Raw genomic sequence first — 18,301 nt, forward strand, 5'->3', positions numbered from 1 at the left:
TCTTTATTTCTCAGTTGGTTCAGGATTTACAGAGGGAAGAGAGTAGTTAGTACATTAAAACCTCAGGTATAGAGAGAGGATGCTGTTGGATTCAGAGAACACATGGAGAGATTAGCTTTAACAAGAGGAGGACCATACCCTTTTCTGTAATAGGAAAAATGTTTTAAATAATAGGGAAAGAAATGTAGGTTTATAGAGTTGCCATTGGGAAGAAGACAGTGACTTCTTTAATGTAATTTTAAACATTTTATAGTATGTTTATCTGAAGAAAGTCTAAAATCCAACTTTGCTGTATTGGGGGCACACTTTGTAGACCTCACGTGTTAAACCACTATTATCTGAACAGAACAAAACTTTAACAGATCCCCCAGTGATCTTCAAACTGGGAGAGGGCACATGGTTGCCCTATTCTAGGGTAGCTACTTAGAGTCTACACAGGACAGTTTTAAAAAAATCCTTTTAATCAGGAATACCCTCAATAATGCAATCTTACACTTAAAAACAAGGCCTCATTTTCATTTGAAAATATTTAGGATAACAATAGGATGGGTTGGTTTAAAGAGGTAAAGAAACAATGGATTAAATGAAGTGATGTTTTCCATCAAGCTCCTGAATTAATATGTAAATAAGAGACTTATATTTTTGAACTTCTTTTCCTGTTTCTCATGTATTCATTTGGGGAAATTAAGACGGGAGATTTTTGTGCTACATGGGCATTTTAACTATAAACCATTGCACTTTGGCCCAGAGTAATATTACCTGCAGAAGCTATCTTGGTTAAGTTTGGAGTTGCCTTATGTTGTGCATAAGCAAAACTACATTTTAATCAGCTCGTCCATATGCTTTATACAGATAGTTTGTAATAGACCCTGGTAAAAATAGATTCCTTTAATCAGCAATGTTGGATAGAAGCCTAAAGTCTTAAAGTAGTCTTATTTATTCTGATTTCCTTCTTCCTAAGATGAATAAACAGAATGTAATCGATGTGGCAATAGCATGTTACAAATCATTTCATCAAAGGTAATAAAATTAAATTCCATCTCTGTGAGTTATTACAGAAGAGTGTTGAACATTTACAAGAATTTGACTTCCAAATCCTTCAAGCCCTAATCTTTGGATTTGCATAATGTGTTTCTACTTTCAGGATTTTCCAGTCGAAAGGCTTTGAAGTTCCAAGGCAAAAACTGAAATAAATTGGAAATCCGTGTAATTTCAAAGTGAATGCTTACAATATAATGGTATAATTGGAAAGTACATGGAAAGAGAAACATAATATTTTACTACTATTGACTTAATTTTTGGAAACTTGATAGTAGAAAGATAATATGCAAAATTCTTAATGAGTGATCAAAGATATAAAGTAGAACTTTCAAATCAATAACATTATTTAATATTAGATTACTTTAAAACAGTAGATCCTGAACTTGAACCCCAGCTTTTGATTCCAGAGTCCTTGCTCTTTTCACTTCTTCATGCCACCACTGAAATTTTTTGCATGGGGATGTCAATTTATCAAGACTACAGAGTGTATTTTTAGAAATTACAAAGCTGAATTTAGTGAAAAAAGAAGTGAAATACTATTCAGTTTTATCATACTACTGATAATGGAGGTGGAATAATTTCCTTGGTCTAAGCTTCAAAACATTACCATGATCGGATGGGAAAGAGGCTATCTTACGTGAATGTACTAAATTGATTATTATATCTGCTCCCAAACTGTCCAAAGTTACTTATTCTCTTAGTTTGTTTTCATGGATTTTATACATGAACTTGCTTGCATTTTTGTGTTATCTCTTGTGGCTTTTTCCCATGATGAAACCACTCATTCATTTAACTACTTATGACGCGCCTTCTATATGCCAAGAAATATGCTAAGTCCTAGGAATGAAATAGTGAACAGACTGAATTTCTGTGAATGCAGGAATTCAGTTGATCTGGTGGTGAGTATTCCTGATGAAAAATGCTTCTCTCCAACCTCTTTTCTCTGGGCTGGCATAAGCATGGGGATATAAATAAACCAGCTGGCAAACTTCAAGGACTTGGATGTCTTTTTCATGAAAGGTCAATAAGAAAGGCTAACCTTTTACATTAGGATTTATTGAACTCTGTAGAGGCAGACTGGTTTTGGATTTAATTTCTAGTATTTTTGTTACAAAATTAGGTATGATAGTAATGAATTCATGTATGCTTCTATATGGTTGATATTATGTACACTGGCCTTGCTCTTCACAGAGTTGAATTCAGTTGCATTTAACAAGAGAATTTCTAGCAAACCATTTCTACATATCATTGCACCTGTGGCTCAATTCTTGAATTTTCTGTGCTCTGAATCTCCAAGATAGGAAAGTATAAATCTCTTAGAATGAATACAGGGCTAGAAACATCTTATTATAACAAGGTCTCTAGTTTTGGTGTCCCATTAACTGTTCCAATACCAGTCTGTACTCCCAAATGATAATTCTGTTGAAACTTTTTGCATTGGTTTGGAATTGTAAAAGAAGACTGTAATTCCTGATCCCATGTTAATGATATTTTCTGTCTTAATCCTTGTGTTTAGGAGCACAAAGAATAGATTGGCCACAGCAATTATAGAGCAGGCTGTAATTGGCATACCCCGTACCCCAAGGGATTGTTTTCTTGTTTTAATGCATAGGTTTCCAATCTGTCATTTCTTCTGCTTGGACTTCTGAATATGCTTGTTTTTTGATGGTTTTGTGGTTTGTTTTTAGCTGCTGATTTTTAGTCAAACTTTACAGCAGGGATAACAAAAGCCCTTAATTTTGCAGTGTGAAAATTCTTTAGGCATTCACTCTCAAAAGCTCTTTTTGAGTGACTTGACATTTTTGCAGCGCACAGTATCCAACTTCGAAAATCTACATTCTCAGCAGCTTTACTACTTTAAAAAATATCCTTACATTAGCTCTTTTAGGAAGCAAGGAGACAGCTTTGCTAACAGTAATGAGTTGTGCAAATCACAGATGGTCTTCTGCTTGGAAATTACTGGAAAGGACTACAAGCATTGAGTCTTTGGTGCATAGCCATTCACATGCATCCATGTATGTATGTGTACATGTACATTTGTGTAAGTGTACAACAAATAAATGGGGCAAAGAGGGAATTTGTATAGCTGCTACGGGTACTGCAGAGTTCTGTGGAATTTTACAAAGTACTTTCATTGAAATTAACGCATTTTCTGTTCACAGCAACTCTCTTGGGTCAAGTAGGTAGATAGCCTGAATGCCACCATTGTGGGTAAGAAAGTAGAGACCCAGACAGTCCAAGTTCTTGTCCAAAGTCACATGACTGATGAGTGTCAGAGCTGAAATTTATCTCGGTCTCCTAATTCTAAAGTATGGCTTTTTTGGTCAACATGTCCTGGTTGGATTCCAGCTTCCCTAATTTTTAGCCTCCCAACCAAACTTCTCCTATGCTCTAGGGAATATTCCCCTTATACTGTAGTAGATTTTCCCAACTGTTGCTATTATTGCTATGGGCATCCTAATACTATATAGTAAATGATTAATAGAAGGTTCATTTTTTCCCCAGATAGCTACAGAGCTCAGGAACATATCCAATTAGTTATAATAAATGTACGATTTAAATTCACTTGATGGGAGAAGTAATTCCAGTTAAGAACTCAGGTTAAATGAACTTTTTTTTTCTTATGTATTTAAGTCATACCAGGGTTTAGTTTAGGCTTAAGGTAGAGTTCTATTATGCAGTATTCAAACAAGTTAACAAAACTGTTAAAAGATGCAGAGCATGACAGGCAAAGAAACATGAAAAGCATTGCTTAGCTATGACTTGGAGGGAAGATCATTGAAGGGTGGAGATAGTGGGAAGGTGGAATTCCCCACAATGTGAGAGGGAAAGGGAAGGTAAGACCAAAGAGTATGACAGGTAATAAACCAGAGTAATAAACATCTAAATGTGAAGATGCTTAGAGAAAGCTTCTCCATGGTGAAAGCCATTGAAATAGAGGATTGACCCACATCTTGGGGAGAAGTCCTGTGTGGTGAGCAGCTTAAAGCCACATTCACTCTCTGTCAGCACAAGTTCTGGGCTCCAGATGTCCATTAAATTCTTTAAGCCAGTAGATGCATGTATTCTACTCCATGATTTTGAAAATGAGTGGAAGATTTATGTTTCTGGTAAAGTCGAAATAAGTTAGGCAAGAATAAAATTTAGCTGATGACTCTGAGATTAATTCTGTTTAAATTGGTTGGAATTGAAAGTTTTCTGCCATTCCTTTTTTTTCTCTAGTTCCTGTGACCTCACATTTCATCATCCGCCTACAGGGCTTCTCCTGCTCCTTGGAGAACTGGTTGAAATCGGCACGAACCCTATTTTTACAGAGTAGGAGAGGCAAAAACCCTCCTCATGCTTGCTTTCTAGTTCTTGTCCTTACTTCCTTCTGATTCCCTGGTCTCTACCTCTGCTTAAGAGTTTGCTAATTTAGGTCAACTCCACACAGATTAAAAATATGTATAACTCAAATGAACTATCCAATGGATTCAGTTGTTTTCCAAAAGATTTGGGGGCTCTCACAGGAAAAATATCATATTACACACCACCCAAAGGACTCCCATTTAGCGTGTCTCCTCTTGTTATCTTCCACTCCTTCACCAAAATCCACACTCCAGAAAAGGTGAAGCCCCCTACAAAATGTAATGTAATCCCTATAGGCTCAATATTTAAAGTTGTGCAGCAGGGAAGGATCCTAAGAAACTGATATAATTTCCTCAGCATTCATAGAAGTTTGAACAAAATTATATCCCCTTACATCATCATAAAGAGATTGTAACTTGCATCCTGTGCAGGTGCTATGCTAGGTACTTTCCCATAGAATGTTGACTTAGTTCTCAGAACCTTCCTGGGTATGTTTTATCCCCATTTTATAGATGAGGAAACTGAGTCTCAGAGAAGTGTCCAACATTGTTCCCATGCTGAAAGGAGGTAGTGGGCTATCTGTTTGGAGGAGTAGGAAGAATTCTTTTTTGTTCAAGAACAGAGGAACAAGAAAAGGCAAAGATGATGAAACACCAGACCTGCCTATCAGAGCCATGCCAAGAGGGATGGCTCCTTCTATTCATTTCTTTGGAAGTGCAAAGCACACTAAACAAAGATCCCTTCGGTGCCTATTAAAGGATTATTTTTGTCTCTATTTGTAGTGCTTCATTTATCATCAATGGGTATTTTATCTCATGTACAACTACATAGGCCATTATGCTATATTTACATTTGTTTAACACATTTAATTAAGAACATTGTTAAAAATGTAAAAAGACTTCCCCTTTCATGAAATTTGGAAATTGAAGGTAGCAGTTAGCAGGTTTCCTTGTCAACCACCACAGTAGTCATTTTTAGAATCTTTAAAGGAGTAATTCAATAACCCACACAGTTCTGCTTTCTAAGATCGTGCAAATGGAAGTCTTTTCTTAAGCAAGCCCACAAAGCTACTAGCAGTATTCCACACTCCAGCAACAACATGAAAACATGATACCTTTCAAGTCTTGATTGGGAAGAGTGTCTGCTGGGGGAGGGCAGAAAGAAGAGGGAAAATATAGAAAGGCTATTGGCTGCTGGCCTTTGTCCTTTGCTCATTCCAAAGAGGCTATAAAAGGAGTTGTGGGGCACTTAGGTGTTTGAAGTGTTGGAGAACTTCATTAATTATAGTATCTAGCCCTTTATCAAACATAAGATGCATTGTTGATATCCTCCAATGGGACACATAAATTTAGTAACTCTGATCAATTCTAAAACAGATCAACATAAGATATAAGCAATTTCTGGTGATGAAATAATCTGCTATGTGAATTGGAAATAAAATTTGTCACATTTACGTTTTGAAAATAATCTTTGTTGAGAACTAGAGAGCAGTTGACTTTCTTTCAGTACAATTTAGCCCTTTTCCTTTCAATCCCTACTCCTCTGCACGCCCCTCCCCCCAGAAAACTTGCTTTATACTGAAACTCAAATTTAATTTTGAAATACAGTTTATAGGCTGAACTCTAGAAAATTAACCTTTTTGTAAGTGAAATGGTCAAATATTGGTGATTTCTTAGAGTTTGTAGGGTTCAGTGTAATGTTTTTAGTATAGTCTAAGTCTTTGTGACTAAGTGCAGTTTTCGGAAAGCCACGTTGGAACAAATTAACGTTGCTGCTTTGGTGACCCCCAGCTCATTTCTTAACTTCTTATTAATCTTAATGCCTTCTTGAGCTGCATATAGTACTACCATAACTTTTAGTTCCAGTCTACAAACTCCAGACTAAGACAAGAATGATGTTACTGGAAGACCAAGGCATTAATAAATACATAACTCTGTACAAAGTAAACCCTTGTTTCCTTAAGTATGTTGTACATTACGACATATTAGGTTGTATGTTGATTTGTATGTTGTAGGTGATTTTTGGTGGTGATTCCTTGAAGGACATTGCATGCAGTTTGCTTAAGTTGGAAATACAGCCTTCAACCTAATTTCAACAAAGCAACCAAAGTGATTCTTTTAAAATACAGTCATTGTACCATTTCTCCTTTGCTCACATCCTCTCCTGGCCTCATTCTTGAATGACCTTGAAGCTCTGTATAATCTGTCCTCTTTCCCCTGCTCCCCAGCACCATCTTGTTCACCTCATCTCCTGTTTCTCTTCCCCTCCCTTTTTCTGTTCCAGCCACTTTGTTCCTCTAACACACAAAAAAACTGGTTCCCCATTTGCTGAAATGCTGCTCCACAAATATGCTCGTGGCTCCTTCTTTCAGGTCTCTTCTCAAAAGCCTCATAGTGTGAGAGCACTGCCTTGGCTCTCCTTTATATAATAGTATGCATGTACACCTCTATTCGCTATCCCTTTTACTCTGCTTTATTTTAATCCACAGTACTTTATGCCCCCTGATTTGTTATCTATTGGTTTCTTTCTTTGCTTATTACTTGTCTCCCTCTATAAGAATGAGGATTCCATGATGGCAGGTATTTGCCCCTTTTGCTCACTGTGTATCCGTGGTACCCAGTAGAGTGCCTGGTGCAGAGTAGCCATTCAAGGAATGAGTGAATAGTCCCTTTCAGTTCATGAAAAGCAGGGGGATGGGGATAGGGAATAGCCATCCCCAGCGAGGAAAGGATCCTTCTTTAGATTCACTCTACTCTGGCCATCTTTGGGAGGCTAGAGGCCAAGACTTTCATTCTATTTCTTTCTACTGTCACCTTTTTGTAGCAAGCAGCCATTCAGTAACTATACGTAATCTTCATTGTAAATGAATGAGTTAAAAATTCAGTCAGTTTCAGATGGAGACTTTTTATTGGAGTATATGGTATACTCAGAAAAGATGCAAAAACCATAGATCATTAGATTTTCACAAAGTAAATACATCCTGGTACCCAGAACCCAGATCAGGAAACAAAATAGTACCAGAATCCCAGAAAGCCCTTCATGTCTCTATCAATGTAATAACTCCCCAGCAGTTATCCTACCCACACTTTTAATATCATAGATTGTTTTGCTTCTATCTGAACTTTATATAAATGGAATCCTACAGCATGTGCCTTTATGTATGTCTCCTTTTCTCAACATTATTTTTGTGAAAACCATCCATGTTGTTGCAAGTAGTTGTAGTTTGTTCATTTCCATTGCTGTTTAAAATTCCACTATGTAAGTATCATCATAACTTATGCATTTCTGCTGTTGGTAAGACATTTGGGTTGTTTTTGATATTTCTACATTACAGATAGTGCTTCTGTGAATACTCTCAACTGGGTCTTTTGGTGAACACACCTATATGTGTGCAGGATAAATTCTAAGAATAGAATTGGTGAGTCAAAAGATACATGCCTTCAGCTAAGCAGGCATTTGCCCAAAGTGGTCTCCACCATCAGTGTCCCAGAATTCCAGTTTCTCCTTATCACCATACTTCATGCCATGTCTTTGACATTTTAGCCCTTTTGGTAGATCTATTCATGAGTGCAATGTGGTCTTAGTTTGTATTTCTCATGACTAGTGCTGTTGAGCACTTGTTACTATATTTGTTGGCAATTTGGATAAAGCGAGTCAATTTTCATGAATATTAAGTAGGTAACATAGGTGGTATGTGAAGATGGCAGATATCCTACAGGTGATAATTAAATGACTAAAATTCAGTAAACACTGCTTTCATTAAAGAATCTTCTACTAATTGATATATTCTATTTCTTTAACAACGCTTTTGCTCTGGTAAATGCAATTTAATAAACTCTTATTGAGAGCTCATTATAAATAACCTCCTATGCAGAATGGTGTCAGGCCACCAAGGTCTATGTCATTGAAAGCTGCCCAGAGGAGACCACATCTAAGCCGAGTCTAGAAGCAGGAGCAGGGTCTGACCATGGGGCAGAAAGTGGAAGCTAATGCACTGGAAAAGTTTGAATAAAACCTATAGGTGTGAAGGTGTATGAAACTTGCAGGAAATTCCAAATTTGCAGGTGTGACTACCATAACTGATAAAGAAAACTGCCAACTAGCTTTCTGTAGGGAATTAAGACTTGAAAAATGACACTTAACATTAGCCTCCAGAAGAACCAAGGGCCTAGAGTAAGCTGGGCTTAGGGTTCAGTTACATTACAAATATCAAGTTGTGTAGCTTGAAGTATTTGAATTTAACTCATATCATTTACCAATTATTTTTATACCAAGAGAAATATTCTCGTGCTTACGTGGCCTTTTGCTTTCCATGTTAAGCCTGATGTCAGCTCTCTAAAATGCAGGAGTGAGCAATACATTTATTGTCATTGAGAGTATCTGGAGAAACAGTATAAACGCTATAATTTTTCCAGCTAAGATGCTGTTACCGATGAAACAGAAAAGCACTGGCAGCCTCTAGTTATACAGATAGGCATTTCATTATTCTTTTCTGGGTTGCAATTATTTATTTCTAACTAATGTTTTACATTAGCATTAAAAAACACTCCTTTCAAAACCACAAGCAATAGTCAAATGCATTGTCTTTGTCTGAAGTTACATTTTATTTGCTATTCAAAAAATAAAGGTCTTTTTTTATCACCTTACATTTTAATATATTTTAGTGAAACCTTTCAGAATGATTAGACAGAAGATTTTCTTCCCCACTAGTTTCAAGAATATTTAAAGAATTTAAAATACTGTAGGGAAGGTCTGTAATTTCTGAATATACCTTGTTCTCTTTCAAGGCCAAGTATAACTCAGTTGTTGAAAGAAATTATGGTGGAGATAAATGTGAAGAAAGTGTGTCTTTCTCTAGAGTCAGTAATTACAGCATGTGGTATTCTTTACCTGTAGGTTGAAGAAAAAGTCCCAGTCGGTGGATATTACTGCTCCAGGGTTCAACCCTTTGGCTGGCGCAGGGAAGCAAATGCCACAAGCCAGTAAACCCACCACACCCAAGACTCCCATCATTGAAGAGGAGCAGAACAACGCAGCAAATTCCCAGAAGCATCCTCCCCGAAGGAGTGAGCTGAAGAGGTTCTACACCATTGGTGAGTACCACGATTTATGCAAGTGAATAGATAGGGTCTATCCAAACAGCGCAGTGAATGTGTGGGGCTGTGGTGAAATGCCCCTTGTTTATATAATGTGTACAGTCCTCCCTCAGTATCCACGGGGATTGGTTCCAGGACCCTTCAGGGACACCAAAATCCAAGGATGCTCCAGTCCCTTATATGAAATGGCATAGTATTTGCATATAACCTACACACTTCCTCCCATATACTTTAAATCATCTCTAGGTTACTTATAATACCTAATGTAGTGTAAATGCTATGTAAATATTACTTATAATACCGAATGTAATGTAAATGCTATGTAAATAGTACTGGATGTGCAGAAAATCCAAGTTTTGCTTTTTTGGAACTTTCTGGATATTCCCCCCCAAATATCTTCAATCCTTGATTGGTTGAATATGTGGATGTGGAGCCTGCAGATACAGAGGGCCGACTGTATATGTTTCTGATGGTTTATGTGGACATCTTCTCATACAGTCTGAACATGGAGTTGGAAAAATACGGCACACCTTCAGCAAAGTTAAGTAAGAGAGTAGGCCTGAGGACCTTCTATATCCTGCCTAAGAGAAGTAAATTACATATATATATGGTTTTCCAAGTTGTAAGCTTATGGGCTACTATTTTCATTTTTGCCAGTCTTGAGCCAGGCCCCGTTTTTGTTTCTGGTTTTCGGTTCTTGCTCTTTTCATTCTCCCTCCAGGCTTTCAAGTGGCTGACCCTGTTCTGTCAGGTTGTTGAGACAGTGGTTGATGTCAGCCTGTAACTAACAAAGCCACTAAGAAAATAGAAAATTGTTACATTCTGAGGAAGGACAAATTATGTTGTAGGTCCGTTTTTACCTTGCACATTACTTCACATTGGAGAGATTGAATCACATCCAGATCCCAGTGTATGACAGGGTAGTAGGCTATGGATAGGGTCTTGCAGACATTATGCCCCCTTTTTCCCAGGTAGAATAATACCCTGTAATTTTGAACGTTAACACTTCATTGGAGTGTTAGAGGTAATCAATTCAAATAAGTCGAATTACCAACTTTTATGTACCAATATTTGTTCATCATGTCTTTGGCCTTGATTTTTAACTCACAGTAACAATTTTCAGTGTTTTAGGTCTAATTGAGACAAAAGTTGCTAAACATATGTATGGTAGAAGTGATGTGTAGGGGAGATGAATCTACCAGGAAGAAGATGGATGCTTCGGTGTTGCTTATTATTTCATTTGGAGAGATTTGGTCATCACCAAAATCTTTAATAGTAGACACTGTTGGCTTAATGGCTTTACTAAAGTTACATCAAAGGGGTCATGTTTTTCTTGGTATCCAGCACCCCACCACCCCATTATGGGATGTTTGGAATTCTTTCTCAGATATTTTTAGTGTCTCTATCTAGAAATGTAATCAGATCAGATTTCTAGTTCTGATTCCCATACCAATTTTCTGTGTGACTTTGTCCATTCATTCTCCTGTGTCTTTGGGTTAAATTACTTCCTTCACACTTGAAGAGATGCCTCCATGTATGTCTACTAGTATTTCAGGATTTGGCTCCTAAAACCATGCTTTCCCTTCCTACCATTTTATATCTTCTTCCTATATCTACTCTCAGGTTTGCTTTTTTCCACATGAAGATGTTAAAGTCTTATTTTTTAATAGACAACAAGCATGGTGTCTTTGAGGATGTCAGTGGTCAGCTATAATGAGAATTGATATAAGAGAGTGTAGACAGGTACACATTTCCATTTTTAAAACTTATGATAGCAGAGTTCTAAAAATCAACTAGAAAAGCCCATGACGTTTACATAACTGCTTCTCTCTCCATTTTCCAATGTCCTCTCCTCCCACCCTTCAACATGTCCACTACCATCTACTGCTTTTCTGATTTATTAACTGGATAAGAAGACAGTATTTTGCCTTCAGAAAATAAAGTTTATCTTATAAACTCAATATTCCTTAAAGATGAGAAAATGAGGGTAAAACATTGACCCCCAGCTTGGCCAATGTAAATAAACAACTAAGCCTGAAAAATAGAATTCTAAATGGTGAGTTTGGATTGCAGAAAGATGAACTATCAGTTATTTTAAATAGTCCTACAACTAGTGAATGTTTAATTTTTGGATTTGCAACAGTTTGATTCATAAGCAATGTCAGTGGCATGTCTATATGTTAAAATAGACCTGGGGACATTTTCAAGGCTGAAATATTAGCAACCATGTAATCACCTATATTGAAAGATCATTTCACAAAACAAGCCTATTTCAGTATCCCTTAGTAAATGTATTGGTAATAAAGACAACAACAATTATAATTGCCATTTATTGGTAATTCCAAATACTAGGCACACATTAAGTTCCTTTCTTCTTTCTCAGTTGATCCTCACAACTCTTGTAAGTATTATACTCTCTATTTTTTTAGATGAGGGATAGAACCTTAAAGAAATTAAAGAAAAAACTGTGAGCCAGAGATAGCCAACTCTGCGAATGAAATTAACCTTCTTGTGACATTTTAGAGTCTGCCTTCTATGTCACTCGGAAGGATACCATCCCCGTCTAGAGAGGTGAGCCTGAGGAGTTTCTTTGAGTGATATTTTTACTGCAATCCCCAGAAAATTTCACTTAAGGAAACCATGCCAACTAACCCATCCACCAGCCAATATGCCCTTTCATTTAAAAATATCTTTCAATGTCTCAATTTATAGCTCACACAACTGGAAAAACCTGGGAGCCCTCTTGTGGCCAAGTTGCTACTACATTTAAATTTAGCAATGAAGTGCTGTACTGTATTTAAGTAATTATTCTGGGAATTGAAGAATTTTTAAATTAAACAAAAGAACTAGAAAATTTTGGAGTTATTTAACTGTCTCTTAGTGGCTAATGAGTGACTGCAGTAGCTTCTCTAGAAATTTCTTTTGATCTCACAGCTTTTATCCCTCATGCACTTATGTATAGGATCTACTTCCTGTTGAGAGAACTCTAGGAAATAGAAATGATTGCCTCCTTGTATAGACAATAGATTTAGGTCCTTAATTATTCCTAATAACAGAAACGTGTTAAAACAATTATAGCAGCAAAAAAAAAGGCATGGCATAAACTCATTACTTTTTATAGGAAGACAATCCATCTTATAAGAAGTATAATAAAATTTCATTGTTTTGATATAAGCAGAGGAAAAGCTGTTCTCTATTGGCGTGAGATATATGAATCTTCAGCTAAATTAAAAGGAGAGTAACCACTGTATCAGAACTGTGGCTGAAGAAAGAGTTTGTTCTGTGCTGCTTTTGTCACCAACTGTATAATCTTGCACAGTTATTTACCATCACTTGACCTTAACCTTCTCATCTGGACAGTGATAGATTTAGACCAAATCAGTCTTTCTGAGTATTTTTTCTTGCTCGCTTTTTATTATACAGTTGACCATATGAAGTACTGTATATGTTTTCTATTGCTGTGAAACAAATTACCACAAACTTAGCTGTTTAAAACAACACCCATTTATCAGCTCACAGCTGTGTAGGTCAGAAATCCACAAAACATGACTATATTTTCTGCTCGGGATATCTACAAGCCTAAAATCAAGGTGTTAGCTGGGCTGAGTTCTTGTCTGGAGGTTGGTTCAGCTAGGGAAAAGTATACTTCCAAGTTCATTCCTTTTGTTGGCAGAATTCAGTTCCTTGAAGTGGTAGGTCTGAGGTCCCCATTTCCTAGTTGGCTGTCAACTGGGGCTCACTCTTAACTTTCAGAGGCTACTCTCTTCCCTTGCCATGTGGCCTCTTCCATCTTCAAGCCAGTAGCTGCATGTCAAATCCTTCTCTTATGAATCTCTAACTTCCTCTCCTTGGGCTAGCCAAGAAAGCTCTCTGCTTTCAACGGCTTATGTAATTAGGTCAGGGCCACCCAGATGATCTCCCTGTTTTAAAGTCAACAAAACCTAATCATGGGAGTAAAGTCCATCGTATTCACAGGCCTGGGGATCACACACGTGTGTACATTATAGGGGTGAGGAATCTTGGGGACCATCTTAGAATTCTGCCTAACACATTTTACACCACTTACCCAGTGCACACTCAACCACCAACATAGGTGAAAAAAATTTCCTGAGAACATTTCCTTACTATTCATTCTGATCGTTATTTTCATTTTTTTAATGCAATCTCAACACACTAAATTGACTACATGGTCTGTTAATGAGTTGTAACTTACAACTGGACTAGATATTTGAAGTCCTTCAGGCACTTAAAATTGTATTATTATTTTTAAATAAAAGTGTTAATTAGAGCTAGAATAATATAACATTAAATTAGTGGACTAGCTCTAATGGGTAAACAGATGAAAACAGAATAGAATTGTTCCCTACTCCAGTTTTTGTTTGTGCTCAATAAAACTACTTGAGTTTAACAATGTATATAAGAAACCTATATCCTTCAAAAACATAGTCCCTACTTGAAGATGGAAGATGAAACCAAATAGTAGACTCATATTTTTAATACGCCATGTATTCTCTATACTTAATTTAGAGAACTACATGTAAGGACTTCTGAAAAGAGTTGTAAAGCAGATGTAGAGATAGTGAAGAAGACGGGGCATGCAGGATCCAAAAGTGTCCCAATGCTCCCTAAGCTGGGCTTGTAAGTCCATGTAATATTCATTCCTTGATTCAGAATCTAAAGCCAGAGTTCGTACATCTCTCTCCAGCATCTGTGACTATTAGTAAAATGTGCTGATGTCTTTCTTTTCTGAGACTTTTTTCGCTTGACAGTTAGGAAGTGGGACAGGTCTTGAATAGAGGTCTCCATAATCAGAGTCATTCAGTGACACACCAAATGCTGATTAGTCCTCGATCAGACCCAGCTGTGTGAAGGCCTCATAGGAGATGCTGCTCAGAATAAGAAGGGTAAAACAGAGATCCCTGCTCTTGAGGTGTTCATCACGTGGCGGGGTGGGGGGAAAGCAGTGCTTGGTTAAAACAGGCACACCAGTGAGTAGAATACAGGACAGATGCTCTCAATGCCATGGGTGGGGCCAGAGGTAGGGGAGATGAGTGAGGAGTAGCAGAGGGCAGGGGAGGTTCACTCAAAGTGCTGTGGAATCCAGAAGATGGAGAAATCACATCAGACCTTAAAGGCACTCGGGGGCTCTTTATTGGCTTCATAGATCTAGTCACCCTTCATCACCCTCCGTTCTCCTCGCTGCCTTGGCATCTAGCACTTAGCTGTCTTCCTTATCTTCTTGTGTTAGCATGTCTCCATACCAAATCTCCATTCTTATGAGAAGGAAAGGATGGCATTGATGTCATTAATCCTAACACTGAGTACAGTGTAAGGCACATGGTAAGTGCTAAATAAACTTTGGGGGTGGCAAAGAGGAGGGAGGGGGGTGCTGGTGGAGGTAGTGGTGATGAACCTTGCCCTTTTCAGTGGAGGAGGAGGGAGGAAATGGGCCAAGAGCTTAGTGCAAAGAAGAGCTTTGAATACTTCCGGGCATGAGAGAAGGATTGGAACCCCTGCTGTGGAGAACAGTGAATAAGATCTACAACTTTTAAATCTGTTAGAAATTAGAAAAAGGTTAGATTTAGCAAAGCCCTTTTTTAATTTATTTTTTTAATTGAAGTATAATTGATTTACAGTATTGTGATAATTTCTGTTGTACAGAAAGTGACTCAGTTACATTATATACATATATATACATATGTGTGTGTATATATATATATTCTTTTTCAGATTCTTTTCCATTATAGGTTATTATAAGATATTGAATATAGTTCCCTATGCTATACAGTAGGTCCTTATTGTTTATCTTTTTTTTTTTTATGTTGGGGGTAGGAGTTTATTAATTAATTAATTTATTTTTGCTGTGTTGCATCTTGTTTCTGTGCGAGGGCTTTCTCCAGTTGTGGCAAGCGGGGGCCACTCTTCATCGCAGTGCGCGGACCTCTCACTATCGCGGCGCCCCCCCGCCGCGGAGCTCAGGCTCCAGATGCGCAGGCTCAGTAGCCGTGGCTCATGGGCCCAGCCGCTCCGCGGCACGCGGGATCCCCCCAGACCAGGGCCCGAACCAGCGTCCCCCGCATTAGCAGGCAGACTCCCAACCACTGCGCCACCAGGGAAGCCCTGTTTATCTATTTTATTTGTAGTAATTTGTATCTGTTAATCCCAAATTCCCAATTTATCCCTCCCCTCTTTCCCCTTTGGTAACCATAAGTTTGTTTCCTATGTCTACGAGTCTATTTTTGTTTTGTAAATAAGTTCATTTGTACCATTTTTTTAGGTTCCACATATAAGTGATATCATATGATATTTGCCTTTCTCTGTCTGACCTATTTCACTTAGTATGATAATCTCTACGTTCATCCATGTTACTGCAAATGGCATTATTTCATTTTTTATGGCTGAGCAATATTCCATTTTGAGTGTGTGTGTGTGTGTGTGTGTGTATGTACACATCTTCTTTATATCATCTTCTTTATCCATTCATCTGGGTTTTTTAAAATATTTATTTATTTTTGGCTGTGTCATGTCTTAGTTGTGGCATGTGGGATCTTTCATTGTGGCGCACAGGCTCTTCACTGGGGCACGTGGGCTTCTCTCTAGTTGTGGCACACGGGTTCCAGAGTACGTGGCCTCTATAGTTGCGGCACACAGGCTCTCTAGTTGTGGCATGCGGGCTCAGTGGTGCGCGGGCTTAGTTACCCCGCAGCACGTGGGATCTTAGTTCCCTGTCCAGGGGTCGAGCCTGCGTCCCCTGCATTGGAAGGTGGATTCTTAACCACCAGGGAAGTCCCTCCATTCATCTGTTGATGGACACTTAGGTTGCTTCCATGTCTTGACTATTGTAAATAGTGCCGCTGTGAACATTGGGGTGCATGTATGTTTTCAAATTAGAGTTTTTGTCTCTTCTAGATATATGCCCATGAGTGGGATTGCTGGGTCATATGGTAGCTCTATTTTTAGTTTTTAAGGGACCTCCATACTGTTCTCCATAGTAGCTGTACCAATTTACATTCCCACCAATGGTGTAGGAGCGTTCCCTTTTCTCCACACCCTCTCCAGCATTTATTATTTGTAAACTTTGTGATGATGGCCATTCTGACTGGTGTGAGGTGATACCTCATTGTAGTTTTGATTTGCATTTCTCTAATAATTAATAATGTTTGAGCATCTTTTCATGTGGCTGTTGGCCATCTGTATGTCTTCTTTGGAGAAATGTCCATTTAGATCTTCTGCCCATTTTTTTGATTGGGTTGTTTGCCTTTTTGATAATGAGCTGTATGAGCTGTTTGTATATTTTGGAAATTAAGCCCTTGTCGGTCGCATCATTTGCAAATATTTTCTCCCATTCCTTAGGTTGTCTTTTTGTTTTGTTTATGGTTTCCTTTGCTGTGCAAAAGCTTATAAGATTGATTAGGTCCCATTTGTTTATTTTTGCTTTTATTTATTTTGCCTTGGGAGACTGACCTAAGAAAATATTGCTACGATTTGTGTCAGAGAATGTTTTGCCTGTGTTCTCTTCTAGGAGTTTAATGGTGTCATGTATTATATGTAAAGCTCCCTTTTATTATGCTATATACACGCTCTCTGCAAGTTCAAAGACAAGGCAGAAAAGGGTTGAAGTTAGCCTTCCCAGGTTCCTGGCTCAGCAGGGCTTCCAAACAGGGCCAATAGGGGGCTCCTTGGATAACAGGTGTCTGTATAATACTTCTGGAACTTTCCTTCAGTTGAGACTTCCGTGCAGGTCCTCACCTTGTCAAGCGAACTAACAGTCTGCTCACGCCTTTTAATCTCTTGTTTGCCCTCATGGATCAGTCTCTACCTTTTGTCCTTTCTATATTAATCTCACGGTATCACCTTCTCTTTGTTGAATACCATCTCTGATGAATCAGTCAGTGTTCTCTACACAGTAATTTCCAGTTATATTCAGATAAACAAATTCTGGGTTTATTTGGTGGATGTGTTTAACTCAGACTTTTTCATATATGAAAATATGTTCCTTCATTTATTAACCTATTCAGTTATTAATTAAATAAATATTTATTAAATGCCTACTACAAACCAGGCCTTGTTCAAAGTGCCACTAATACAAGAGAAAATAAGACCAAGTCCAGGCACTCAGGTGCTTATACTCTAATGGGAAAAACAGGGTATAAATAAGTAATTGGATATTCATTGTCAATGAATAGTACGTTTTTAAAGAAAAATAAAGCAGGTTAATGGAGGAAGGCGATAGAAAAGTTACTCTGTAAAATGTGTTTAAATCTTATGCAATTTTTATAAACATTCTAGCAGATAAATGATACAGTTCTGAGAAATCAGTTAGGCTGGTTTCAATTACAGGACATTCGATACATTAATAATAGATTTTTCAAAGAGTTGTTTTTCCCTTGGCATAGAATTAATTTATGAAAAGACTAATGGAATTGATATTTGCAGCATGAAGAAGAAAATGATTGAGGGGAAATTTAATGATCCTCAAGCTTCCCAACATTGTTTTGAAGAGGAGGTGACCAGATGTTCTTCACTTCTACCAAGAAAAGAATAAGTTGTAACAAAGAATATAAAAATTAAATACTGGGGGAATGTAACAATTTGAGCACCGTTACTGGGGAAGTTTGGGTCGTGTTTTCTGAAGTACAGCTGTTATGTCTTTAGAGCGGTTTAGGCATCAACTTGCCTGGAAAAGTGCTCCGATCAGCTCTCCAAGATCCTAAATGGCTTTGATCAGTGGCAGGAAGGCGGAAGGGTAGTCATTCATTCCACTGCGCTTACTGAGCTCCTTCTTTTGGTCCCAGAGGCAGGATGGATCAATGGTG

At 37.9% G+C, this 18,301-nt stretch overlaps 1 protein-coding gene across 4 annotated transcripts in view; it reads left to right on the forward strand.

Moving 5' to 3' along the window:
* The window catches only part of OXR1 (oxidation resistance 1), a 457,011-nt gene that overhangs the window by 209,881 nt on the left and 228,829 nt on the right, over nt 1–18,301 (forward strand). For all 4 annotated transcript variants that reach the window (XM_060115560.1, XM_060115558.1, XM_060115561.1 and 1 more), the window contains one exon: nt 9,286–9,482. In XM_060115560.1, the coding sequence (XP_059971543.1) occupies nt 9,286–9,482 (197 nt within the window). The remainder of the gene's footprint in view (nt 1–9,285; nt 9,483–18,301) is intronic.

The sequence above is a fragment of the Mesoplodon densirostris genome, chromosome 13 (genome assembly GCF_025265405.1).
Source record: "Mesoplodon densirostris isolate mMesDen1 chromosome 13, mMesDen1 primary haplotype, whole genome shotgun sequence".
Taxonomy (NCBI): domain Eukaryota; kingdom Metazoa; phylum Chordata; class Mammalia; order Artiodactyla; family Ziphiidae; genus Mesoplodon; species Mesoplodon densirostris.